At 42.6% G+C, this 24,362-nt stretch overlaps 1 protein-coding gene across 1 annotated transcript in view; it reads left to right on the top strand.

Moving 5' to 3' along the window:
• LOC141106732 (membrane-spanning 4-domains subfamily A member 15-like) overlaps window positions 1–24,362 on the top strand; it is a 49,160-nt gene that overhangs the window by 22,438 nt on the left and 2,360 nt on the right. Inside the window, exons 3-5 of the mRNA XM_073597665.1 lie at window positions 1,783–1,839; window positions 11,739–11,870; window positions 23,431–23,553. Coding sequence (XP_073453766.1) covers window positions 1,783–1,839; window positions 11,739–11,870; window positions 23,431–23,553 — 312 coding nt within the window. The remainder of the gene's footprint in view (window positions 1–1,782; window positions 1,840–11,738; window positions 11,871–23,430; window positions 23,554–24,362) is intronic.

The following is a 24,362-nucleotide window of genomic DNA, read 5'->3' as shown; positions in this document are numbered from 1 at the left end:
TCCAAACTACCTAAAACTATGAGTTAACATCCGCTAATCAAAACAACCTTAGAAATATTTCATAAAGATGGGCATTAGAAGAGGTGGCTGGGAGGAATCTAGTAATGGAGCTGGCTAGGTGCACGCCGTAGGAGCTCCCGGTCTCCATTCCCTTCTAATGGAGCAGTACTAAGTCCCCCCCTACCTCGGCCTGGTTTAGATCTGGCCCAAACCCCTGTCGTTGCACCTCTCTCTCTAAATCACTGAAGCAGGTGTCACCATGGGCCGTGGATCGTGGACGAAGGAGGTTATTTTCTTCACGCCTGCCTCGCACGGACATCTCTCCCCGTTCTGCTGGCACGTCTCTCCCTAGCTCTATCCTGTCTGCTGGGACATCTGTCCCTAGCTTTCCCATGTGCTGGGACGTGTACTGGTGCGTGGGGATGGAGGAGGTTAGAGAATGCCCATAGAAAGCGTGGAGATGGGCCCGAACGGGAGCAAGGGTGACACCCCCTCCCTTCTCCCTGCCATCTGGGGTGCCGGGAGCCGAGATTGCGGATACACGGTGGAACTCCGAGGTCACCAGAGATAGCGAGATAGTGAGAGGAGGCAGAGACATCCGGACATTCAGCCACTCAGGGGTAATTGGCAGGAATCGGGGGTGAACGGGAAAGGCAGAGAGAGACTATCACACGGAGATCCCACTGGATGGAGACGTGCCCCCCACCCTTTTCACTCTCAGAAAAAACATTTTTTCCGTTTCCCTCCTGCATCTGGAAACTCTGGAACAAAATATATGGCTATGGTTAATTTAGTTCCCAAGAGGTTAAAGAAAATTAATTATTGGGTTGCTCTGGACACGTCCAGGACACCTTCATTGAGTAAAGGAAGGGGGGGGGGGGATTGAGGTATACCTCCCAACGTTTTGAGATGGGAATGAGGGACAACTACTAGCAAACGTATGTAGGACACGCCCCCGTCACACCCCCTTAAAGGAGAATTAACCCCAAAAAAGTTTCAATATATCCACAAGGGCTTTTTTTTACCACTACTATTCCTTTATATTGGCTTAAAATTTACAAATGCCGCAATTTAGACTTTGGATGAAAGGTTTAGTACTGGGAAACACTGTTTGAAAGATAAAAATAGCATTTTATATACAACTGGATCAGACCAAAATGAGGGACAAATGAGAAGGAAAGAGAGACAGAGGGAAATTGCTCGAAATCAGGGACAGTCCCTCGAAATCAGGGACAGTTGGGAGCTATGGTGAGGGATGAATACAGGTGATAGAAAAGAGAGATGGATACAATGTAGAGATACATGGAACTATAGAGATACATTGGTAGTTATTGGCAGACAGATAGATATGTACATCATGATGTCATACAGATGAATACAGGATAATGATGGATGAATAGATAAGCTCCAATCTCTGGACAGACACACAGCACACCATCCCGGTAGATAGGAGACAGACACAGAGATGGATAGCAGACATCACAGGGATCAGGTGGTGGAGGCAGCAGTGGTCAGACACCAGGCATTAGAAACAAGACAGATTGGTGAATGAGCAGACTCGGTGATCACGGCTGCACACAGACAGCTGGTCCCCCAATGTATGGCACCCTCGAGTGGACCCCCCCCGGCCCCCTGTTGGTATGCTACTGAATGGAAAATTGTACCAAAGGTACAGCTGCCCCCTAAAGTAAGACTTACCCCAAACCACTGTCATCTGAATACTTTATATTATAATATTATGTGTTGAACTAACATAACCCTCTTCTTCTATGTTTGTCTTAGTACATCATTGCCGGTGCCCTGACCATCGTGGCAGGGACTAATCCCAACAGCTGCATGGTAAGTTTATATTAACTAGCTATTGTATAGTGTATGCCCCTGTGACATTCACCGAACACTAGTGATTGTAAATAATCATCTTGTAAAACAATCCATTCAGTTTAAAATATAAATGAAATGCAAAACATTATTTGTATAGATATAAATACAAACATTGTAAATAACTTTTTTTTCCCTTTTTTTTATAAGTGATCACATTCCCTCTGTTCTCAGCTACATAAGAGCTGGGGCGAGGAAAAAGCAGCAGCACACTGAGCTTCCTAGTGAATGCCTGTGCAGCAGGGGCATGTCTGATCATTAGAGGAGCACATACTGAGTTCCCAGCATAGCTAGAGAATCGACCATGACGTGCTCTCATGCCTAGTGTGGTCAGTTTTTAATAGAAAAGCAAGGGGACCTAGCCAGTTGTACACTGTGTTATATCCTTCAAACCCCATAGTGCTGTACACCATTTTATACACTCTATACCTCATACATTCTGTATTGCACAGTTTACAGAAGTATAACAAACAGTTGTATACCGTGTTATACATTAAGTATACCTCTCACCATTGTATGCTTTCCGTAATCCAGGGCCCTTTACACAGTGTCATACATTCCACGATAGTAGTGGAAGTCTGTGCCCTTTAGAAGTGCTTCTATGCTACATTTTGAAATCTACAACACCAAAAAAACATATTCATGGTTTGGCATTTTGTAGCGCATCCCCTGTAGGAGCTGCTGGTGAATAGGGATCCCCCACCCTGCACAGCAGGGCGCACCAAATTTTTCACAGGCTGACTGAAACAGGAAACAGTCCTTGCAGCTTTGTTTTTTTTTTTTGTTTTTTTTTTTGTTTTTTTAGGAGGTGATAACTTGGATGGGGATATGGGTGTTATGGGATGCCCGCTTGACAGGAACAAAGTCTCTTCAGGGACACTTCAAATATATACACTCACTATATACACTCCTCTTCCTCCAGCAAATCACTTGCTTGCAGAAACACTCAGGCCCAGCTGGAACACTGTTTAGGTGGAATCGGACAGTGCACTCTGTCAGATCCAGCAAAAGACCATTACAGGCAGGGACCACGGGCCCCTTTGGTGTGCAGAAAAGTCCCAGTGTCCAGGTACCTTCCTGTGGCTACTGATCCCAGCACCACCTCTTCAGGCACTTCCAGCCCACCTGGCTGCAGCTGCCTATTTCACTAGCCTTCCTGGCTAATCTTCGACATTTCTCCCAGACTAACTCTACAGCCATCCCAGACTGCCACTCCTCAGTCCTCCCCGACTGTCTCACTTACCAGCCACCCGATTGTCTTGGAGATCTCCTGGGCTTGCTCGCTGGTTCCTGCTGTCTTCACTCTTGCTCCCATGCCTCTGGACAGGACTCCTCCTTGTGTTTTTAAGAGGATCCCTCCAGCACCCGAGCCCCAGGCCTCAGGTCACCCCCCCCAGACTAAGAGGTTACCCTCAAACAAAAGCCTCTGACAGCCTCCGAAGCACTCCATCTCCAGCTTCCACCTGAGCTCACACTGCCCCTGCTGGATTGAGTATTTAAAAGATGCCTCCCCCTACAGTGCAGTACCCGGCAGGAAGAGTTAAGGTAAAGGACTGCCGTTTTTTATAAGGCTATCAATCTACTGTATGTGTGCTTATATGTGTGTGTGTGCGCATGTATGTGTATGTATATGTGCATATATATATATATATATATATATATATATATATATATATATATATATATACACACACACACACACACACACACACACACACACACACACACACACACACACACAGTATATGTGTGTGCATACATGTGTGTTTACATGTTTACATGAATGTATGCACTTTTAAGCCTGATCCCCCATATGTGTACAATCAGAACTGATTTTTTTTTCTTGCTTGTTCATAGTACCAGCAAAAAAATGCTGTTCCTCTGAAAAGCAATCCATGCTCAGTTCACTTTTCAGTGGCATTTGACAGCCGGTAAAGAGGCAATATGTTGCCTCCTGGCCGCCTGTTTTAACCCCTTAAATGCACCATCATTTTGCTGCAACTGCATGCAATGCACACAGTTGCGGAATGGTTGCAGTGCAGCTCCATTCACCTAGGGGTATACTTCAAGAGTGCCATTACTGGAAAAAGATTGGAGAGATTGGTTCCTCTATGCCAGTGTTTCTCATTTTCCTCCTGCAGCCGCTGAATGCCTTGGGGAGGGAGAGGAGGAGAAACGGGGGGGAAATGGAGAAATTGGTTCCTTTATATGCAGCCACCCACTTGCGACCGGGCCCTGTTGTTCTGCCACCGGGCTCAGAGGAAAGTCCTTGTCAGGGGGGCCCTTCATGGTTTCTTGCATCGGGCCCTGAAGGTTCTAGTTATGCCACTGGTTAGGACCCTCATCAGTACTCCAGGTACTCCAGGCAGATCTTCATAACCTTTCTCATATTCTTCTGGAATTATTTATTAATAAAAATGGATGGGTGACAATGTCAAAGAAAGGGCACCACATCCCTGAGTAGTACATATAGTCAGGAGGATAGTTTAGTGGGACTTTTTGGGTGGCGGGAAAGGAGATTTCAACAGACATCAAGGTAAAAAATAAAATTCATATTTTATTCAACATATACAAAATGTAAAAATTATGCTGGCTAAACATAATGACATGAAATGACATACAGCAATACATATCAATTAGATTGGGAAATGAACAGTCACTCGGTACTGTAATCCCTAATCCCTACATGTTTCGCCCAGTGGGGCTTCCTTAGGGGATATGTTGAGGGACCAAAGTGGATATGTAGCTGCATGAAATAAGATACAATTAGAAGCCATAAAGATATTCACAAAGAGATTATATATATATATATATATATATATAAAAGAAAGCATTAATGGTTGTCCAAAGCTGATTGGTTGGGCTGCCATCTGATGAATAGTTACCTGCTAGTGGATTCGAGCCAGGTGTAGGAGAACGGACTTTGCTCTGTACTGGAAAGGTTTTTGGTCTGGGTGGGCACAGATGTCAGCTGTGGGATCTGTGGCTGCCATATATAGAAGGGGTTAGAATGGAAAGGAATCGCAGAAGTAAAAGGAAGAAAAGGGAAAAGAGAAGGGAGGGAGAGAAAGGGAAAAAGGGGGGGGGGGGGGGGTGGAGTATGGTGTGGAAAGGGACAAAGGGACGGTTGGAAGGGAAAGGGGAGGGTGGGAAATTGGGGAAGGAAGGGAATGGGATGGGGGGGAAGGAGAAATAGGAAGGGGAGGTAGGGAGGAAAAGGAAGAGGGGGATAGGGACAGAGGAGCGAAGGGGGGGGGATAGGGGAAAAGAGCAGAGTAATTGGAGGACGACGTCTTTGTACCTTCCAAGTAGCGATGATCATTATGCTAGAGAACCTTATTGTCTAAACACCTGTTACCGTCTCTAAATTTCCCCCTTTTTAAGTAGGGGAGACGATCTGTAAACAGGACTTTGGTTTGTCCTTAATATGGTCAACTAATATACTTATTTGCTAACTAGCATCTACAACCTTTAGTGTCAATCCCACTATGGCTATACATCGTTTTTTACATGTTTTTCCTTACACTCAGCAGCCATTCCTTGTAGCCCTTACCATCACTATCATTATATTTTCTCTATCAGATAAACATCATAAACATCATTATCTGGCAGCCCTTGCTCTCCTTTAGACATTTTTACTTTATTTGTAAGTATTTATTCTGCTCTCCTAGCCTATTTTCACTATTTTTACTCCCTCAACACAGCATGTTCCCACCCTGTTCACTACCCTATTGGGACTTCACATCTTCAACACACATTCCCTTTCCTCACTCCCTCACACCAGTGGGTTCTCACACTTTTAACACCCATCCCCCTCCCCCTCCCCCACCACTTTCCCTGTATGCACCTTTCCCTTCTTCTCTCTTCCCTCCCCTTTTCTTCCCCCCTCCCCCAGCCCTCACCCCTCCCTTTTTTCCCCTAGCCCCTTCTTCCCCCCCTTCATTCCTCTGTCCTCATCCCCCCTCTTCCTTTTCCTCCCTACCCCCCTTCCTATTTCTCCTCCCCCCCATCCCATTCCCTTCCTTCCCCAATTTCCCACTCTCCCCTTTCCCTTCCAACCGTCCCTTTGTCCCTTTCCACACCAACCCCCCCTCTGCCCCCCCCCTTCCTTCCCCCCCTTTTTTTCCTTTCTCTCCCTCCCTTCTCTTTTCCCTTTTCTTCCTTTTACTTCTGCCTTTCCTTTCCATTCTAACCCCTTCCTTATATGGCAGCCACAGATCCCACGGCCGTCATCTGGGCCCACCCAGACAAAAAACCTCTCCAGTACAGAGCAAAGTCCGTTCTCCTACACCTGGCTTGAATCCACTAGCAGGTAACTATTCATCAAATGGCAGCCCAACCAATCAGCTTTGGACAACCGTTAATGCTTTCTTTTATATATCTCTTTGTGAATATCTTTATGGCTTCTAATTGTATCCTATTTCATGCAGCTACATATCCACTTTGGTCCCTCAACATATCCCCCGAGGAAGCCCCACTGGGCGAAACATGTAGGGATTAAGGATTACAGTACCGAGTGACTGTTCATTTCCAAATCTAATTGATATGTATTGCTGTATGTCATTTCATGTCATTATGTCTAGCCAGCATCATTTTTAAATTTTGTATATGTTGAATAAAATATGAATTTTATTTTTTACCTTGAGGTCTGTTGAAATCTCCTTTCCCAGCACCCAAAAAGTCCCACTAAACTATCCTCCTGAATATATATTCTTCTGGAAGTTTCTTCAAAGTTTCAGTAAGTAGGGGGAGGTAACAGAGGTCCTGTCTGACCAATAGGGATGAGCTTCGAGTTCGAGTCGAACTCATGTTCGACTCGAACATTGGCTGTTCGGAAGTTCGCCGAACAGCGAACAATTTGGGGTGTTCGCGGCAAATTCGAATGCTGCGGAACACCCTTTCAAAGTCTATGGGAGAAATCAAAAGTGCTAATTTTAAAGGCTAATATGCAAGTTATTGTCATAAAAAGTGTTTGGGGACCTGGGTCCTGCCCCAGGGGACATGGATCAATGCAAAAAAAAGTTTTAAAAACGGCAGTTTTTTTCAGGAGCAGTGATTTTAATAATGCTTAAAGTCAAACAATAAAAGTGTAATATCCCTTTAAATTTCGTACCTGGGGGGTGTCTATAGTATGCCTGTAAAGGGGTGCATGTTTCCTGTGTTTAGAACAGTCTGACAGCAAAATGACATTTTGAAGGAAAAAACTCATTTAAAACTACCCGCGGCTATTGCATTGCCGACAATACACATAGAAGTTCATTGATAAAAACAGCATGGGAATTCCACAAAGGGGAACCCCGAACCAAAATTAAAAAAAAAAAATGACGTGGGAGTCCCCCTAAATTCCATACCAGGCCCTTCAGGTCTGATATGGATATTAAGGGGAACCCCGGCCAAAATTTTTTAAAAAAATGATGTGGGGTTCCCCCTAAATTCCATACCAGACCCTTCAGGTCTGGTATGGATTTTAAGGGGAACCCCGCGCCAAAAAAAAAAAAAACGGCGTGGGATCCCCCCAAAAATCCATACCAGACCCTTATCCGAGCACGCAACCTGGCAGGCCGCAGGAAAAGAGGGGGGGACGAGAGTGCGCCCCCCCTCCTGAACCATACCAGGCCACATGCCCTCAACATTGGGAGGGTGCTTTGGGGTAGCCCCCCAAAACACCTTGTCCCCATGTTGATGAGGACAAGGGCCTCATCCCCACAACCCTGGCCGGTGGTTGTGGGGGTCTGTGGGCGGGGGGCTTATCGGAATCTGGAAGCCCCCTTTAACAAGGGGACCCCCAGATCCCGGCCCCACCCCCTGTGTGAAAGGGGGTACTTACCCCTACCATTTCACTAAAAAACTGTCAAAAATGTTAAAAATGACAAGAGACAGTTTTTGACAATTCCTTTATTTAAATGCTTCTTCTTTCTTCTATCTTCCTTCATCTTCTGGTTCTTCTGGTTCTTCTGGCTCTTCTGGTTCTTCCTCCGGCGTTCTCGTCCAGCATCTCCTCCGCAGCGTCTTCTATCTTCTTCTCCTCGGGCCGCTCCGCACCCATGGCATGGGGGGGAGGCTCCCGCTCTTCTCTTCTTCTTTTCTTCTCTTCTTCTCTTCTTCGTTTTCTTCTCCGGGCCGCTCCGCACCCATGCTGGCATGGAGGGAGGCTCCCGCTGTGTGACGGCGCTCCTCGCCTGACAGTTCTTAAATAACGGGGGACCCCCCCCCTGACGCACGGGACATAACGGGACTTCCCTGTGGCATTCCCCGTGACGTCACAGGGAAGTCCCGTCAAGTCACCGTGCGTCAGAGGGGGGCGGGGTCATCGGGTGGCCCCGCCCCCCGTTATTTAAGAACTGTCAGACGAGGAGCGCCATCACAGCGGGAGCCTCCCTCCATGCCAGCATGGGTGCGGAGCGGCCCGGAGAAGAAAATGAAGAAGAGAAGAAGAGAAGAAAAGAAGAAGAGAAGAGCGGGAGCCTCCCCCCCATGCCATGGGTGCGGAGCGGCCCGAGGAGAAGAAGATAGAAGACGCCGCGGAGGAGACGGAGGAGATGCTGGACGAGAACGACGGAGGAAGAACCAGAAGAGCCAGAAGAACCAGAAGATGAAGGAAGATAGAAGAAAGAAGAAGCATTTAAATAAAGGAATTGTCAAAAACTGTCTCTTGTAATTTTTAACATTTTTGACAGTTTTTTAGTGAAATGGTAGGGGTAAGTAGCCCCTTACCATTTCACACGGGGGGGGCCGGGATCTGGGGGTCCCCTTGTTAAAGGGGGCTTCCAGATTCCGATAAGCCCCCCGCCCGCAGACCCCCACAACCACCGGCCAGGGTTGTGGGGATGAGGCCCTTGTCCTCATCAACATGGGGACAAGGTGTTTTGGGGGGCTACCCCAAAGCACCCTCCCAATGTTGGGGGCATGTGGCCTGGTACGGTTCAGGAGGGGGGGGCCCACACTCTCGTCCCCCCCTCTTTTCCTGCGGCCTGCCAGGTTGCGTGCTCGGATAAGGGTCTGGTATGGATTCTTGGGGGGACCCCACGCCGTTTTTTTTTTTTTTTTTTGGCACGGGGTTCCCCTTAAATACCATACCAGACCTGAAGGGTCTGGTATGGAATTTAGGGGGAGCCGCACGTCTTTTTTTTTTTATTTTGGCCGGGGTTCCCCTTAATATCCATACCAGACCTGAAAGGGCCTGGTATGGAATTTAGGGGGACTCCCACGTCATTTTTTTTTTTTAATTTTGGTTCGGGGTTCCCCTTTGGGGAATTCCCATGCCGTTTTTATCAATGAACTTCTATGTGTATTGTCGGCAATGCAATAGCCGCGGGTAGTTTTAAATGAGTTTTTTCCTTCAAAATGTCATTTTGCTGTCAGACTGTTATAAACACAGGAAACATGCGCCCCTTTGCAGGCATACTATAGACACCCCCCAGGTACGAAATTTAAAGGGATATTACACTTTTATTGTTTGACTTTAATCATTATTAAAATCACTGCTCCTGAAAAAACGGCCGTTTTTAAAACTTTTTTTTGCATTGATCCATGTCCCCTGGGGCAGGACCCAAGTCCCCAAACACTTTTTATGACAATAACTTGCATATTAGCCTTTAAAATTAGCACTTTTGATTATTCATGTTCGTGTCCCATAGACTTTAACGGTGTTCGCGTGTTCGAATGAACTTTTTTCCTGTTCGCATGTTCTGGTGCGAACCGAACAGGGGGGTGTTCGGCTCATCAACTCCAATTACATATGTGAAAAAGAAATAACTATGTCAGTACACATAAAAAGCAGTCCATGAATTAATCCATTGCAAATATTTATGTGACACAATCTGAAAAAGCACATAAACACCATGCTAAACATGGAGGATTACCAGATACATGTGACCCTCTGATATAGAACAATCATAATGTGCATTCTAGTTAAAGCAGAACTACACTGCATCGGAGCACCACAATCCAAAAATGCTACTTTAATTCATTTTTAATATTTGAAGCAAACTTACCCATCTATCCATGTCTCCATGCTTTATTTTGCTGAGATAACACTTCCCTTTCTAGCATTTCTGGCCGCGGCCAACTTGAGTAAGACCAGATAATTTATGTAGCATTCACTTCCTGGAATGGGGACAAGGGCCTCTTCCCCACAGCCCTGGCTGTTGGGGTCTGTTGGTGGGATCTGGAAGTCCCCTTTAATGAATGTGAATGAGTAGGGGTACATAGTACATATTACCCCTACTTATTCACCAAAAAAGTTTAAAAAGCAAAAAAAAAAACACAACACCAGTTTTTGACAAGTCCTTTATTAATAAAACAACATAAAACAGATAAAAAAATGTCTCCCAGTGTAGATCCATCATCAATAACGGTGCCCGTTGCTACCTCTGACCCGAAAAATAAGAGGTCCGCACCCGATGAAGACTCCCGCTATCTGACATCTCCGTCTCACAGTTCATAAATAACCCAGCATGACCCCTGTCGATGACATCACAAGGGGGCGAGGTCACCCGGGGCTGTCATTGGGTGGTCCCTCCCCTTGGTTGTTTACGAACTGTCAGATGACGAGAGCCTTCATCGGGGCGGCACTCTTTTTTTGTCAAAAACTGGTGTTGTGTTTACACTTTTTTGATGAATGAGGGGGGGTACTATGTACCCCATACTCAATCACATAGTTGGGCCAGGATCTGGGGGCCCCCTTGTGAAAGGGGGCTTCTAGATTCTGATAAGCCCCCTGCCTGCAAACTCCCACAGGCCAGGGTTGTGGGGAAGAGGCCTTCCCCCTGTCCTAAAGCTTCCCCCCCCATGTTGAGGGCATGTGGTCTTGTATGGTTCAGGAGGGGGGAACTCGCTCACCCCACCCCCCCCTTTCCCCAGCTCATGATAATTCTGGCTTTTTTTTTGCACTTGTTGAACAGATATAATAAAATGCTTTCAATGGTAAAGTTAACAGACCAAATAGAGCCTAAAAAGAGAAATGTATTGTTGGAGTTTACATACATCTTAAAATAATGCCTGGTGATCCTGCCATAAGGGTCAGTGTTCAAATACTTCATGTTATAGGATGACAACTGCCTCTCAACTGTGCCTCTGTGTTGTCACCCTGCCACATGCATCCCTGGTGGAGACAGAAAGTGATTGTGCTGACACATTGTGCAGGTATGACCTACTCTTGTCACTGTTAGGAAGCCATAATAGTGTACAGCAAGTATGCAGACTCAGAAATTTAGAGCTCAGAGCAAGGATTTCACCAACAAAGTACCAGAGAGAAAGGAAAAAACATCAGGGAGTTTAACTATCCTGCATGCATAAATCATGAAAAAGTCAGTTTTGGGTCAGTCAGGCTGGACTGACCATTTAAATATATATTGTTCACATATGACTTCAGTGTTTTTTTCATTTTTAACAAGTGTGGGAAAAAAAGGTAAGGTTAAAATTCTAAGTCAATGCCCTACAAACTTGCATCTCCAGAATACAACCCTTTAAAGTTGCAGTAGATATCATGAGCCTGCCTTCATTTTCTTTTTGAAGGACTTCAGTCATCATAATGTCTCCCTCCTCCTGATTTGTACTGTGGTTCCTTGACTCTCACAGCTATCAGATCTTTTGTTTTCTTATGTGAAAGGTATGCTCTGAGGGATCTGAGGGAGGGTGATGTGATGTCTACAAGAGCCTGCCAGCCCATCCAACCACAGTTGGAGAAAAGATCATCAGACAACCCCAGTGATCACTAAGCATTCCAAATTACTTTTTTTTTTTTTAAACAAAATGATTTGATTGAAAATTGTGATTGTATGTTGATTGGGAGAGGCGAACAAGTGAAGGTACTATATTCGTATGTTACAGATTTAAAAGTGTTTATGTGTCTTTTTCAGATCAAAGGCTCTCTTGGTATGAACATTGTTACAGCTATCTTCAGCTTCATTGCATTCATATTGGTCTGCGTGGATCTGGCTGCATTGGATGCATTACATGATCTCACCTGGGGCCTCTTGGAGAAACCACTTGTATGTTTTCACTTTTTTATTTTTCAGAGACCTATACTGTAGAGCAATTTCAGCCGATAAGTAAATCTAAATGTGAATAGGAGAAAATAGTGCACTATCAAAAAGTGACTAGCTGCCAACACTACACTTAGACAAATTGTGCAATGTAAATGGAAAATAAAGTGCAGCGCTAAATATATAAGCAAATGTATACACAGTTAAAGTGACAGTGCAAACCTACAATAAGGCCAATGACCGGCACCTGTGACATAAGTAAATATTGCAAAATATAAACAAATGTGCAAACAGTATAAAGCAAACTACGGCCCTCCAGTTGTTCAGGAACTACAATTCCCCTCATGCCTAGTCATGTCTGTGAATGTCAGAGTTTTGGAATGCCTCATGGGATGTGTAGTTCTGCAACAGCTGGAGGGCCGTAGTTTGAGGATCCCTGGTATAAAGTGACAGTGCAATAATCTATTCAGGCCAATGACTGTTATTATTGTTTATATGTCATTTATATTCATTAGGTGCCAATGTCCATCTAAAAAGCCTAAAAGAACATAAGTGAGTCCATCTAAAAGGAAGAGTGACTTCAAATATGGAAAAGTTCATAAGCATTGAAAAATAGATGATCAACCTTTATAAAGGAAAACCACCATGGAAGATGATTGCAATACTCCTTGGAAAGGAAAACCACCAAGAAGAGGATTCTCCATCCAATGTTTAGCCACCACCAAACAGGATAATCGAGTACTCTTACCAGATATTGTGGGCCCTCTGCCAGCAGCAAAGTGCCAAACACGCAGAAAGACTGAAGAAATGTGGATTACCCAGGTACCAGCATACAGGCGTGTGCGGCAGTGCAAATCCAGCATCCAAGGGGGTTTTTATGCTCCCATAATCATAAAGAGAGTCATGAAGGGAAAAATCACCACATAATGTAAATTCCTTAACTAAAAATGTTTTATTGAATAAAGTAATGCACTTACATCAATGTAGACAAATACAGGCGCTGTATAAAATGTGATCACAGGAACAGAGTAAAACCCAGTATCATGGAGCCAGCACAGTATGTCCTGATGCGTTTTGTCCACTAAGACGTCAAATTGGCTATACCCACAATATCTGGTAAGAGTACCCGATTATCCTGTTTGGTGGTGGCTACACATTGGCTGGTGAATACTCTTCTTGGTGGTTTTTCTTTCCAAGGGGTACTGCGATCCTCTTCCATGGTGGTTTTCCTTTATAAAGGCTGAACATCTATTTTTCACGGCTTATGAACTTTTCCATATTTGAAGTCAATCTTCCTTTTAGATGGACTCACTTATGTTCTTTGAAGCTTTTTAGATGGACATTGTTATTATTGTTTATATATCATTTATATTCATTAGGTGCCAGTCATGGGACTGAATAGATTATTGCACTGTCACTTTATACTGTTTGCACATTTGTTTATATTTTGCAATATTTACTTAGTGCAAACCTACAATAAGGCCAATGACTGGCATCTGTGACATGTCACTTTAACTGTGTACACATTTGCTTATATATTTAGCGCTGCATTTTATTTTCCATTATTAAGTAAATCTAATAGAGGTTAAAAGTAGAAGTCCAGTCAAAAAACTTCCTAAAGGGCCCTCTGGTCCGGTCACGTGATTGGCTCCCAGTGCTGGCTTTCAGGGTAAAGGAGAGACAGTTGACAACAGATGCCCCATAGTAAGCCTGTGGCTGACATCACTGCATAGGCATAGCAGCCATTGTCAGTGATCTCTCCTCTTGACTGAAGCTGGCCGCTCTGGAGATCATGTGACCAGACCGGTGCGCCCAGGGATTAGGTAAGTATAGTATTGGGCTATATTGGGGTGGGAGCAGGATAAGGCCCTTTTCATACGGGCGGACTAATCGGGTCCGCCTGTCAGTTTTTTAGGTGGACCCGATCGGACCATCCATTGCCCTCTATGGAGCGGCAGATGTAAACGGACATGTATCTGTTTACACCCTTAAGTTTAGTTTTTGAATGAACTTCTACTTTAAGATTTAAGTAAGCACAATACAGGTCCATCAGGTAGTAGGAAGAAACCAGGTAGTTTGCTTTAAACATTGGTGCACAGATACTGTATATAAACCATATGATAGGTGAGATAAAGCTGAATTAAAAATGTATATGGCAAACGCAAAAAATCTGTATAGCCAAGAGTAAATTCAGAGAGGCGAACCTCAATTATAAAAGGAAAGCAGATCACCTTTGGCGATAAGATAAGATACGATACAATAAGATGTATTGTCATTGTATACATACAATTCAAGGTACTCTTTACAGCACAAATACTAAAAGAGTTTTTAACATAACCACACATGCATACTTCATAATACATGGCCACACATCAGTCCTTAAAGAGAACCTTTACCCTAGAGAGAAAAAAAAATAAAGTCAGCAGTTACTAATACTGTAGCTGCTGACTTTTAATAAAAAGGACACCTACCTGTCCAGAGATCCATCTCTGCCCTCACCCATATAGGCAGGTGGCCTACTCTATTGTATGTTAAGCTAGCAATTTGCTGCCCAGGTCAGGGGGAACCGGTTAATTTTTCTTGCTGCCTTCCCCGAGTGTGTTTGCAGGCTTTTTCTGGGATCCAGCCTCCTTCCCATGTGTTATAAAAGGGAAGAGGTCTGTATCCTACAGGAGCTCAGGACTAATGCCGCGTATACACGACCGGACTTTCCGTCAGAATAGACTCTGACGTTTTTTTCGACGGAGTTCTGCTGAAACGGACTTGCCTACACACGATCACACCAAAGTCCGATCGCTTAGAACATGATGACGTACAACGGGACTAGAAAAAGGAAGTTCAATAGCCAGTAGCCAATATCTGCCCTTTGCGTCGTTTTAGAGGTCTGTCAGAACAGCATACAGACGAGTGGTTTTCCCGATAGGAACTGATTCCATTGGAAAGATTTGAAACATGTTCTATTTCTAGGTCCGTCAGAATTTTTGAAAGAAAAAGTCAGATGAAGCCCACACATGATCGGAATGTCTGACGGAATGATTCGGTTGGACCTTTTCTGCCGTAAAGTCCGGTCGTGTGTACGCGGCATTAAGACAGAACAGGATATGTACAGAGACTTGCTGGGACCTGTGGTCCACTTCAGAGAGCCGATCCATTGGGACACCCCAAGAACATGGACTTGTCCATTCAAGTTTTGCTAAGTATGGCCTTTTCCCAAAGATACGTCTCCTGTGTAGGTATCCTGGGGCAGCCACAATTAGGAGTAGTTAGGAGAAAGATGTTTATACATGTTACACACAGGCCTGGACTGGCCATAGGACACACCGGGCACTTGCCCGGTGAGCCGGGGCCTCACGTCCTTTTGGGGCCCAAGGCAGCTGGGCTGCTCCTTGAGCCCGTGACCCTCAGCCAGCGTCTCTGTGGCTGGCTGGCAGTTCAGCTCAGCCATTTGAGCTGGGGGGAGGAAACTACAGGTCAGCTGACCTGTGAACATGAAGAGGGAGGAGCTGGAGGAGACGCCGGACCAGAGAGAAAGTGAGTGCAACTATGTGCACCTGGATAGGAGGAGTGGCAGGGTGGCTGCATTTAGAAGAATCAATCTGTCCATTTTCCTCCTGCAGTCCCTGAAAGCCTGCTTCTCCTCCTCTCCCTCCCGAAGGCATTTAGAGGCTGCAGAAGGAAAATGGACAGATTGATTCTTCTAAATGCAGCCGCCCTTGCTGCTCCGTCTATCCAGCTTCTTTCTGCTGCCCCCCTGTACCCCCCTCTGTGTTTCCCGGCTTCTCGCCATGTGTTCTTCATTTCCCTGTGCTTTCAGGCCACCTCTGTGCTCTCAGCACCCCCCCGTGCTCCTTGGCTCCCCCTATGTGTTCTCCAACCCCCCAGTGCTCTCAGGTCAGGCCACCTCTGTGATCTCAGCCCCCCTGTGCTCTCCGCCCCCCCGTGGTCTTCAACCACCCCCAGTGCTCTCCAGCCCACCAATGCTCTCCAACCACCTCCCTGTGCTCTCCAGCCCCTCAGTGCTCTCAGCCCCCCTATGATCTCCAGCCCCCCTGTGCTCTCTGGCCCCCTGTGCTATTTTTCTGCCCCCCTTACCCCCACAGTACTGCCGTGTTCCCCCCTTCTTTCTCCCGCCAGCTGCTGTGGAAGGGAGAAGGGGTTGGTAAATATGTCATGGGCAGCTCAGTCTAAAATACCCGGGCCTATTTTTTGTTCCAAGTTTACAGTAAAGATTGTATCAGCTGCTCTGAGCATGGTCTGAAGTTATTCAAGAGGTGCTTGTTGGGTTTGGTGTATTCCCAAAGAACCTGGGTCTGTAATTTGCACTATGGGTTATGGGTAACACCACTACAAAGTTTTATTTACAAAGAGGAAGTAATTGCCATAGGTAATTGCATGGAAGAACAGCTACAGCAACCAGTTGTTGGCGTGGTACCTGGTTAGGTGACTGGTCCTCTGGTAGCGATGTTCTGACTCCCTCCCTAGCTGTTCTTCTCCGCCGGTGACTGGGAGCAGACTAGCGTTATGAAGATCTAAGGCCTGATCACTAGGTACGGAAAGGAAAGAGTTAACTCAGGACACATATGAGACCTGTGTTGTGTGTCCGGCGGGATTTTATTCTGGGAGTGAGGTAGAGGAAGTATGCTAAACTGGTGGAGTGGGCAATGGCTCTGTATATCCCTCTGAATGCAGCACATACATCTGTACAAGTGTGTAGCCACTTGGGACAAAACATCTTAAGGAGGAATTCTTCACATGACTGCAGCCTTTGCCTGATCGCGGGCATTGGTGAGTACGCCTTTGGGCAAGGTGTTACCCCACGTGCACAAGCACAGCTAGACCCTGCCCACACCCGGACCAGTCTTCAGGTCCCTAGCACTGGCATGTTTGCAAGAAGTCACAGCCGACTTCCTACAGTAACTTCATGGCTAGCTTCCCACTGCGAATAAGCGAGCCCTGCTGTGCTGTGTAAATGATCCCACAGCCTTCTTATACCTGTGACGTGTCCCAAAAGGTTGCGGGCAGAGAAAGGGGGGGGGCCTAGGTGATCCGAGTTGAGATTCTTCCAAAACTGGGTATCTGCCGCTCCCCAAAAAATTATAATGTGCCAAATGTGGTGGTGGGGGGGGGGGGTGAAGTTCTATTGTAAATATAGCAAACATTTTAAATATTTAAAAAAAGTAAAGATTTCACATAGAGTTCCTAAAGCGGCACCTGGTAGATTTATAGACAACACAGCCCTAGGGGGAAAAAAAAATCTATTCTTCAGGTGATTAGTATGTCCGATATATTTTCCCTGATGGCAATTGGACAAACACACTATAACCAGGATGGGTTGGATCAATGCTAATAACTTTTACCAACTTTTTTAATCAGCTGGCATACACTGTGTCCAAATTGGGTAGATCTGTACCTATTATCCGTTGTTTTCACCACACAAGACAGGCATTTCTTATCCTCCACTAGACATGTGCAGGATGAAAAAATTCGTTTAGTTTAGTTTCGTTTCGATTCGTTATTTAACTTAATTCGTTTAGTTAAATTCGTTGCATTCATTACATTCGTTTTCGGAATTCGTTTCGTTCCGTATTCGAATTCGAAAAAATTCGACCGCATTCGAAAAAATTCGACTGCATTCGAAAAAATTCGACCGTATTCGAAAAAAACTATCAAATTCGAAAAAATTCTAACACATTCGAAAAAAACTGTCAAATTCGAAAAAATTCTACCACATTCGAAAAAAACTATCAAATTCGAAAAAATTCTACCACATTCGAAAAAAACTATCAAATTCGAAAAAATTCTAACACATTTGAAAAAAACTGTCAAATTCGAAAAAATTCTACCACATTCGAAAAAAACTATCAAATTCGAAAAAATTCTACCACATTTGAAAAAAACTATCAAATTCGAAAAAATTCTACCACATTCGAAAAAAACTGTCAAATTCGAAAAAATTCTACCACATTCGAAAAAAACTATAAAATTCGAAAAAATTCTACCACATTCGAAAAAAACTATCAAATTCGAAAAAATTCTACCACATTCGAAAAAAACTGTCAAATTCGAAAAAATTCTACCACATTCGAAAAAAACTATAAAATTCGAAAAAAACAATAACTGAATTTGAAAAAGTAAACTATATATAACCATTTTGCGAAATTTGAAATTCGTATAGAATGAAATCGAATTCCAATAGAAAAGATTAGGATAGAATAGAAAGTATAAAAGAATAGCATAGAAAAACAATAGATCAGAATAGAAAAAAATATAATATATTGTATTCTAAGCTTTTCTATTTGAATTCGAATTCATTCTGTACCAAATTCCAATTTTGGAAGATGGTTAAATATATATATTATATATTTTTTCTATTCTGTTCCATTGTTTTTCTATGCTATTCTTTTCTATTCTATTCTAAATTTTTCTATTCGAATTTGAATTAATTCTATGCGAAATTCAAATTTCGGAAGATGGCTTCTAAAATTAGAATTTCGTATAGAATGAATTCGAATTTGAATAGAAAAGATTAGAATAGAAATAGAATAGACTAGAAAAACAATAGAACAGAAGAGAATAAAATATAATATATATATTTTTTTTTCTATTCTGTTTCATTGTTTTTCTATGCTATTCTTTTTTATTCTATTCTAAACTTTTCTATTCGAATTTGAATTCATTCTATACGAAATTCGAATTTCGGAAGATGGCTTCTGAAAGTGGAATTTTTCGTATAGAATGAATTCGAATTTGAATAGAAAAGATTAGAATAGAAAATAATAGACTAGACAAACAATAGAACAGAACAGAATAAAATATAATATATATAATTTATTCTATTCTGTTCTATTGTTTTTCTAGTCTTTTCTCTTCTACTCTAATCTAATCTTTTCTATTCAAATTCGAATTCATTTTATAAGAAATTCAAATTTCGGAAGATGGCTTTATATATATATATATATATATATATATATATATATATATATATATATATATATATATATTCAATATTCAAATTCGAATAGAAAAGTTTAGAATAGAATAGAAAAGAATAGCATAGAAAAACAATGAAACAGAATAGAAAATTATATATATCTTCCAAAATTCGAATTTCATATAGACCGAAATCAAATTTGAATGTAGTATTCTAATGAAGATTAGAATAGAATAGAAAATAATAGAAAAGAATAGACTAGAAAAACAATAGAACAGAATAGAAGAAAATATAATATATAGAATGAATATTTGAATATTTGAATTTGAATTGAAAATACTATTATAGAATATAAAATAATAGAAAAGAAAAGCATAAAAAAAAATAGAAGAGAATAATAAAAAAAAAATTATATATATATATATATATATATATATATATATATATATATATATATATATATATATACATATTCTATTGCTTTATTATTTTATATTCTACCTTATTGTTTTTTTTAGAAAAACGTTTTCTATTTTTTTTTAATTTGATTATGTTTTCGAATTCGATTCGAATATGTTTTCGAATTCGATTCGATTATGTTTTCGAATTCGATTCGAATATGTTTTCGAATTCGATTCGAATATGTTTTCGAATTCGATTCGAATATGTTTTCGAATTCGATTCGAATTCGTTCGTTTTTTTTCGGATTCGTTTAAATTCTTTACTTTTGTCATTCGGAAATTCGGATGCATCCGAATTTCCGAATAATGAAAAATTCGTCCGAATTTCGATTCGGAACGAAACGAAATGCACATGCCTATCCTCCACCCTGCAGCTAGCATACCACACTACAGCACAGTGGACAAGCATACTTTCAATGGTGCAATGATAAAAAAAATGACAAGAAGCCTCAAGGGCAATCTGGCCTTTTTCAATCTCCTAAGAAAAAAAACAATCTCTGTTCCAGTTTTTCCCTAGAATACAGTTATTTTGAGATCGTGATAACTTCCTAGCGATATGCATGGCAAAAAACCTCCTTGCCGCCTATATATACACACCAGGGAATGATTGATTCTTCTTGATCTTCTATAATCCACAATTATTTCCTTAGTTTTTGCAGTATTAAGTATTAAATTATTCTCTGTATACCACACAGCTAAATATTGAATATCCTGCCTATAAGCTGTCTTGTCATTATCTTGTATTAGTACAAATAAAGTATTGTCATCAGCAAACTTCACTATAGTATTCAATATATGTATAGATACGTTTATTATTAGTAGAAGTTTTAATTCAATGTGCTTAGCACAAGTACAGGGCAGTTTGTCTAGAACAGCCACTCTCAATCAAGGTTCCTTGGAATCGTAGGGTTCCTACAAAAGTTGCTAAGGGTTACCTGGGCTGTGGTCAATTGGCCTTCCATCTGATGGTGCCTTCATAGTTCTGGGTCCAAAGCTACTTGGTAGAGCCAGCAGCATGACACCAATGATCTTTTTAGCTGCCTGTAAGGATAGCATTCTGATCACCACTGAGCATTCTTCCCACTGACCACCAATGTGAAGGAGATTCACCCCTCTGACCTCAATTATTTTATTTTAGCTGCGGTTTCCTGAGACCTGAAAAATTATGTCAAGGGTTCCTTTAGGGCAGTGGTCATCAACCCTGTCCTCAGGGCCCACTAACAGGCCAGGTTTGCAAGATAACTGAAATACATCACAGGTGATATCATTTGCTGCTCAGTGATTGCAGTATTCTAGTCTGCATCTCCCCAAGGTAATACATAAAACCTGGCCTGTTAGTGGGCCCTAAGGACAGGGTTGATGACCACTGCTTTAGGGTATAACCTCTTTATGTGAAATATGCTTCATACCAGTTTGCATGATTTTGCATGAGTTGTCACGCTACAATTTTTCATGCATACAAGAAGCACCCAAAAGTGCTTTTTGCATCTGCATTCACTGTTAATGTCGAACCAAACACAAAGAAGTGCGTTTTTGCACATGCAAAAAGAATGCTTGGTACTAAAAGTGTGAATATGCAAAGCTCGAAAAGCACATGAGCTTCTTAGCCCTGCTTGTAAGCCATAGGGCAGTCCATTGAAATTCATGGGTTGTCCTACTCACAGAGTGCGACAATGTGCAAAATATATGCATATTTATAATGTGCGATGTCATGCTACACTAGTGGGAATGGGGCTTTAGCTGGCAGAATCAACTGGTAAATTTAGAACTTATACATAGGGTGTATTATACCTTTCCAAATTTAATTTTAGTTTTTGACAAGAGATACACTTTACCAAAACACAAAAATGTGGTCAAGATTTACTTGCCCAACTTTTGTCATTGTGGTTTGCCCCTTTGACATGGAGTTAAGCACTTTCTATTATTTTAATTTAGTTTCAACATCTAAAATATATTCAAAGTGACAGTGATGGAGATACGCGACCTTACCAGGCCATTTCCTCATTTAAAGTCCCAATTTAAAACCCCTCTTGTTCTTGTATGATTTAGTATAGGGGTGGAAACACGTGGTTCTGCGCCCCTTTATGATTTGAGAGGTAGTATTTAGCCCACTGGACCATATTGTGTACACTTTCTTATGGTGCCTGGTTGTCCCTAGTTGTCCCCTCCTTTTACTTTAACTATCTAATATGCCCACTCAGGTTGTTGTGTGTTATGTGATGGTTGTGGTTAAGATGGTGGTGGCCACCTGGGTTGTCATCCAATCCGGGAGCTGCGACACGCATTGTGGCCCCCCCTCTTGTCATCATGACTTGGGGTGGGCGGATGCTTCACCACAGCGTGTCAACGTCATGTTTTTGTGCACCGGATGTGCGGCACCCACGTGGCGCTGCCCTGATGGTGACATTTTTGCACCTGGGAGCGTTGTGAGACATAATTGGCGCCAATTGCCTGTTGATATCATCGGTGCATTTTTGGTGCCTTTTCTCTCACTCTGCTCGGTTGCATGAAGTTGGTGGTGTGCTGCAGTGTTATCTGTGCAGGATCATCCTAAGGTGGTTTTCACTCATAGTAATTATCACTCCCTACACTGGATATTGTTAGCATATTGGACCTCGATCTATATCTCAGTATGAGGCAATTTTAATTTTCAATAGTCACTTCACAGTTTTTATTTCCTATTCACTTTGTTATTCACTTTGTTATTCACTTTGTTGATCCAACCGTTCACCTTCCCCACCCCTTATATTGTCATCTCCACAGTTTGGCCCACAATTAGTCACTGCTGAACTATTATTTTAGTCCGTACTATTTATGCCCAGGTTTCCTTGTTACACCGTTGATTTACACTATCTACTATATTACCCTTCACAGAGGCCCATATTGACTGATTTTACCCATTTTACCCAACCACTATCACAGAACCATATCCACCTTGCTTGTTCTCCTGTGTTGGCCTCCACAGCTCCTGGTAATGGCTCCCTCTGGGTGATCCGTGACCTTCGGTGCCATACCACCACCATACAGACACCCTGTAAGTAACACGCTCTTGGGGGATTTTTTATTTCCACCCTATTGTTGCCATTTATTATCATTGCCCAACCAATTAAAATTATTTTTCTTATCACAAAATTCTGTTCACGTGCTTCGCTCCTCCCATTCTAACCATTGTATGTTTACTACCATAGATAATTGGTTCCATTGGTGTCTATATCTACTCCTCATGGGCTGAAAGAATGAATATTTAGGTTAGGGAACCATTAGACCCTATAAATTGGCACTATTGTGTATGTGTATATATGTGATCCATTGGACTATGTATTACTGCCTGTATCAATCTGTTTATTATCCTTGTTGGGGATTAAAAGAGGCCCCGGATTACATTGGCCAATTGTAATATTTGTGTTCATTTATGGTTATTGTTTGAGTTTGTATCATTACCAGGTATGAATCGAATTGGGTCCTGATGTATTATTAGCATAATGTACCCTGGCTATGAACTTTTAAATACCTTGTACTCAATTTTTATATATCTATTTATTTCATACCCACATGTTTCAATACATTTCTGATTTTCCTTTCCCTTTTCCCTCCCTTCCCCTCTCCTTGTCCCCATTTTTTATTCACAGTGACAGGGATGGAGGTACTTGACCTTACCAGGCTATTTCCTCATTTAAAGTCCCAATCTAAAACCCCTCTCCCTTCTTGTATGTAACATCTTAAACCAATCCGTGAGTTACTAACGCATTCCAGAAAACACTACAACTGTCAGAGGTAGAAAGTCCAGTTATGTGGTGGACTTTCAGGAGGAGCTAAAACACACAAAGGAAGTCAGGAACAGAGTTGAGTATACCCGGCTTTACAGCAGCAGTAAAAGGAATTCATGTCACTCTGGGATTGTTTTGATTGGTCAAAGGACAAGTCATACTATCTCAAAGCCGGAGCAAAATCTTAACTTGTTTATTCAAGTCGGATGGAAGTAGGAACGATGTAGGACAGATGTAGCAGTGCAAAGTAGGATGATAGTCGTACAACAGTCGTGTCGTATCAGTGTGAACCCAGCCTAATCCTCTAAAATGTCCTCTCAAACCTGTGATATATGTAGTATATGAACATATGGCATACCGTAGCATCATATCGTACTAATCTTTTCTTATGTCTTGTTTTTTTACAGGCCGGTGCAAAAGCAGCTCTTGCTATACTTCTGCTCCTTAATCTCTTGTTGTTTTGTGTGTCTATTTTCTTGTCCGTGATCGGATGCCAGGCTTTGGGTCATGAATCTAATACCCCTCCTCAGGTAAGGATCAGAGCTCTTACCCACAGATAGCTCTCTCCTCTGATTGAGCTGTTAATAATAAAATAGAAGGAATATGGACTTCCGATGTGCCACAATAACACAAAAATAGCCTAAAACAAAAAGATTTTATATTTACGTCCATTAAAGTGGTCGTAAACCCTTACATACTATCTAGTGAAGTGACTGGCCTCAGGTGATACACAGAGATTAAACAAACCCTCCTATAAAAGTTGTAGCTGTTTATTTGTAGTCTTCTCTTCTCTACAGCCATTCAAAGTCCAGAATTTATAAAGAAATTATATATTTTTTTATAAGAAAAGGGGACAGAGAGCTGACGTTACATTCTGCAGACCTCAGCGAGAGCTGATTGGAGGGAAGGGACCCCCCCTCCACACAGCACACAGGAACAGAATAGAGGCTTCAATCATCTGGCGCTCCCTCCCTTGTCACCTTCTTTCTCTCGGTGTCAGGAAAACTTATCAGAAATGATTCATGCTGATAACAGAGGAGCGAGGTAACAGACAGAAATGACACTTAGGCTGGGTTCACATATGAGCCACATGCGGCTCAGAGCAGGGGTCTGGTGCAACCTGGTTCCCCATTTCAGGTCTGATTTCAACCCGAATTTTGGTCTGAATTTGGACCTGAAATGGACCAAAAGACGCACAGCATTTTTGTGCAAATCACACCGGACCCATTACGGTGATATGTGAGAGAGCTGGTCAAAATCTCCTGCTATTGTGAATTGGATGCGAGGAACCCACATCCAATTTGCAATGGTGTGAACCCAACCTTAGTGCTCTTAATTT

Source organism: Aquarana catesbeiana, linkage group LG08 (genome assembly GCF_042186555.1).
Source record: "Aquarana catesbeiana isolate 2022-GZ linkage group LG08, ASM4218655v1, whole genome shotgun sequence".
Lineage (NCBI taxonomy): Eukaryota > Metazoa > Chordata > Amphibia > Anura > Ranidae > Aquarana > Aquarana catesbeiana.
The sequence above is the reverse complement of the archived record's forward strand: the minus strand, read 5'-3'. Positions and strand labels throughout refer to the sequence as shown.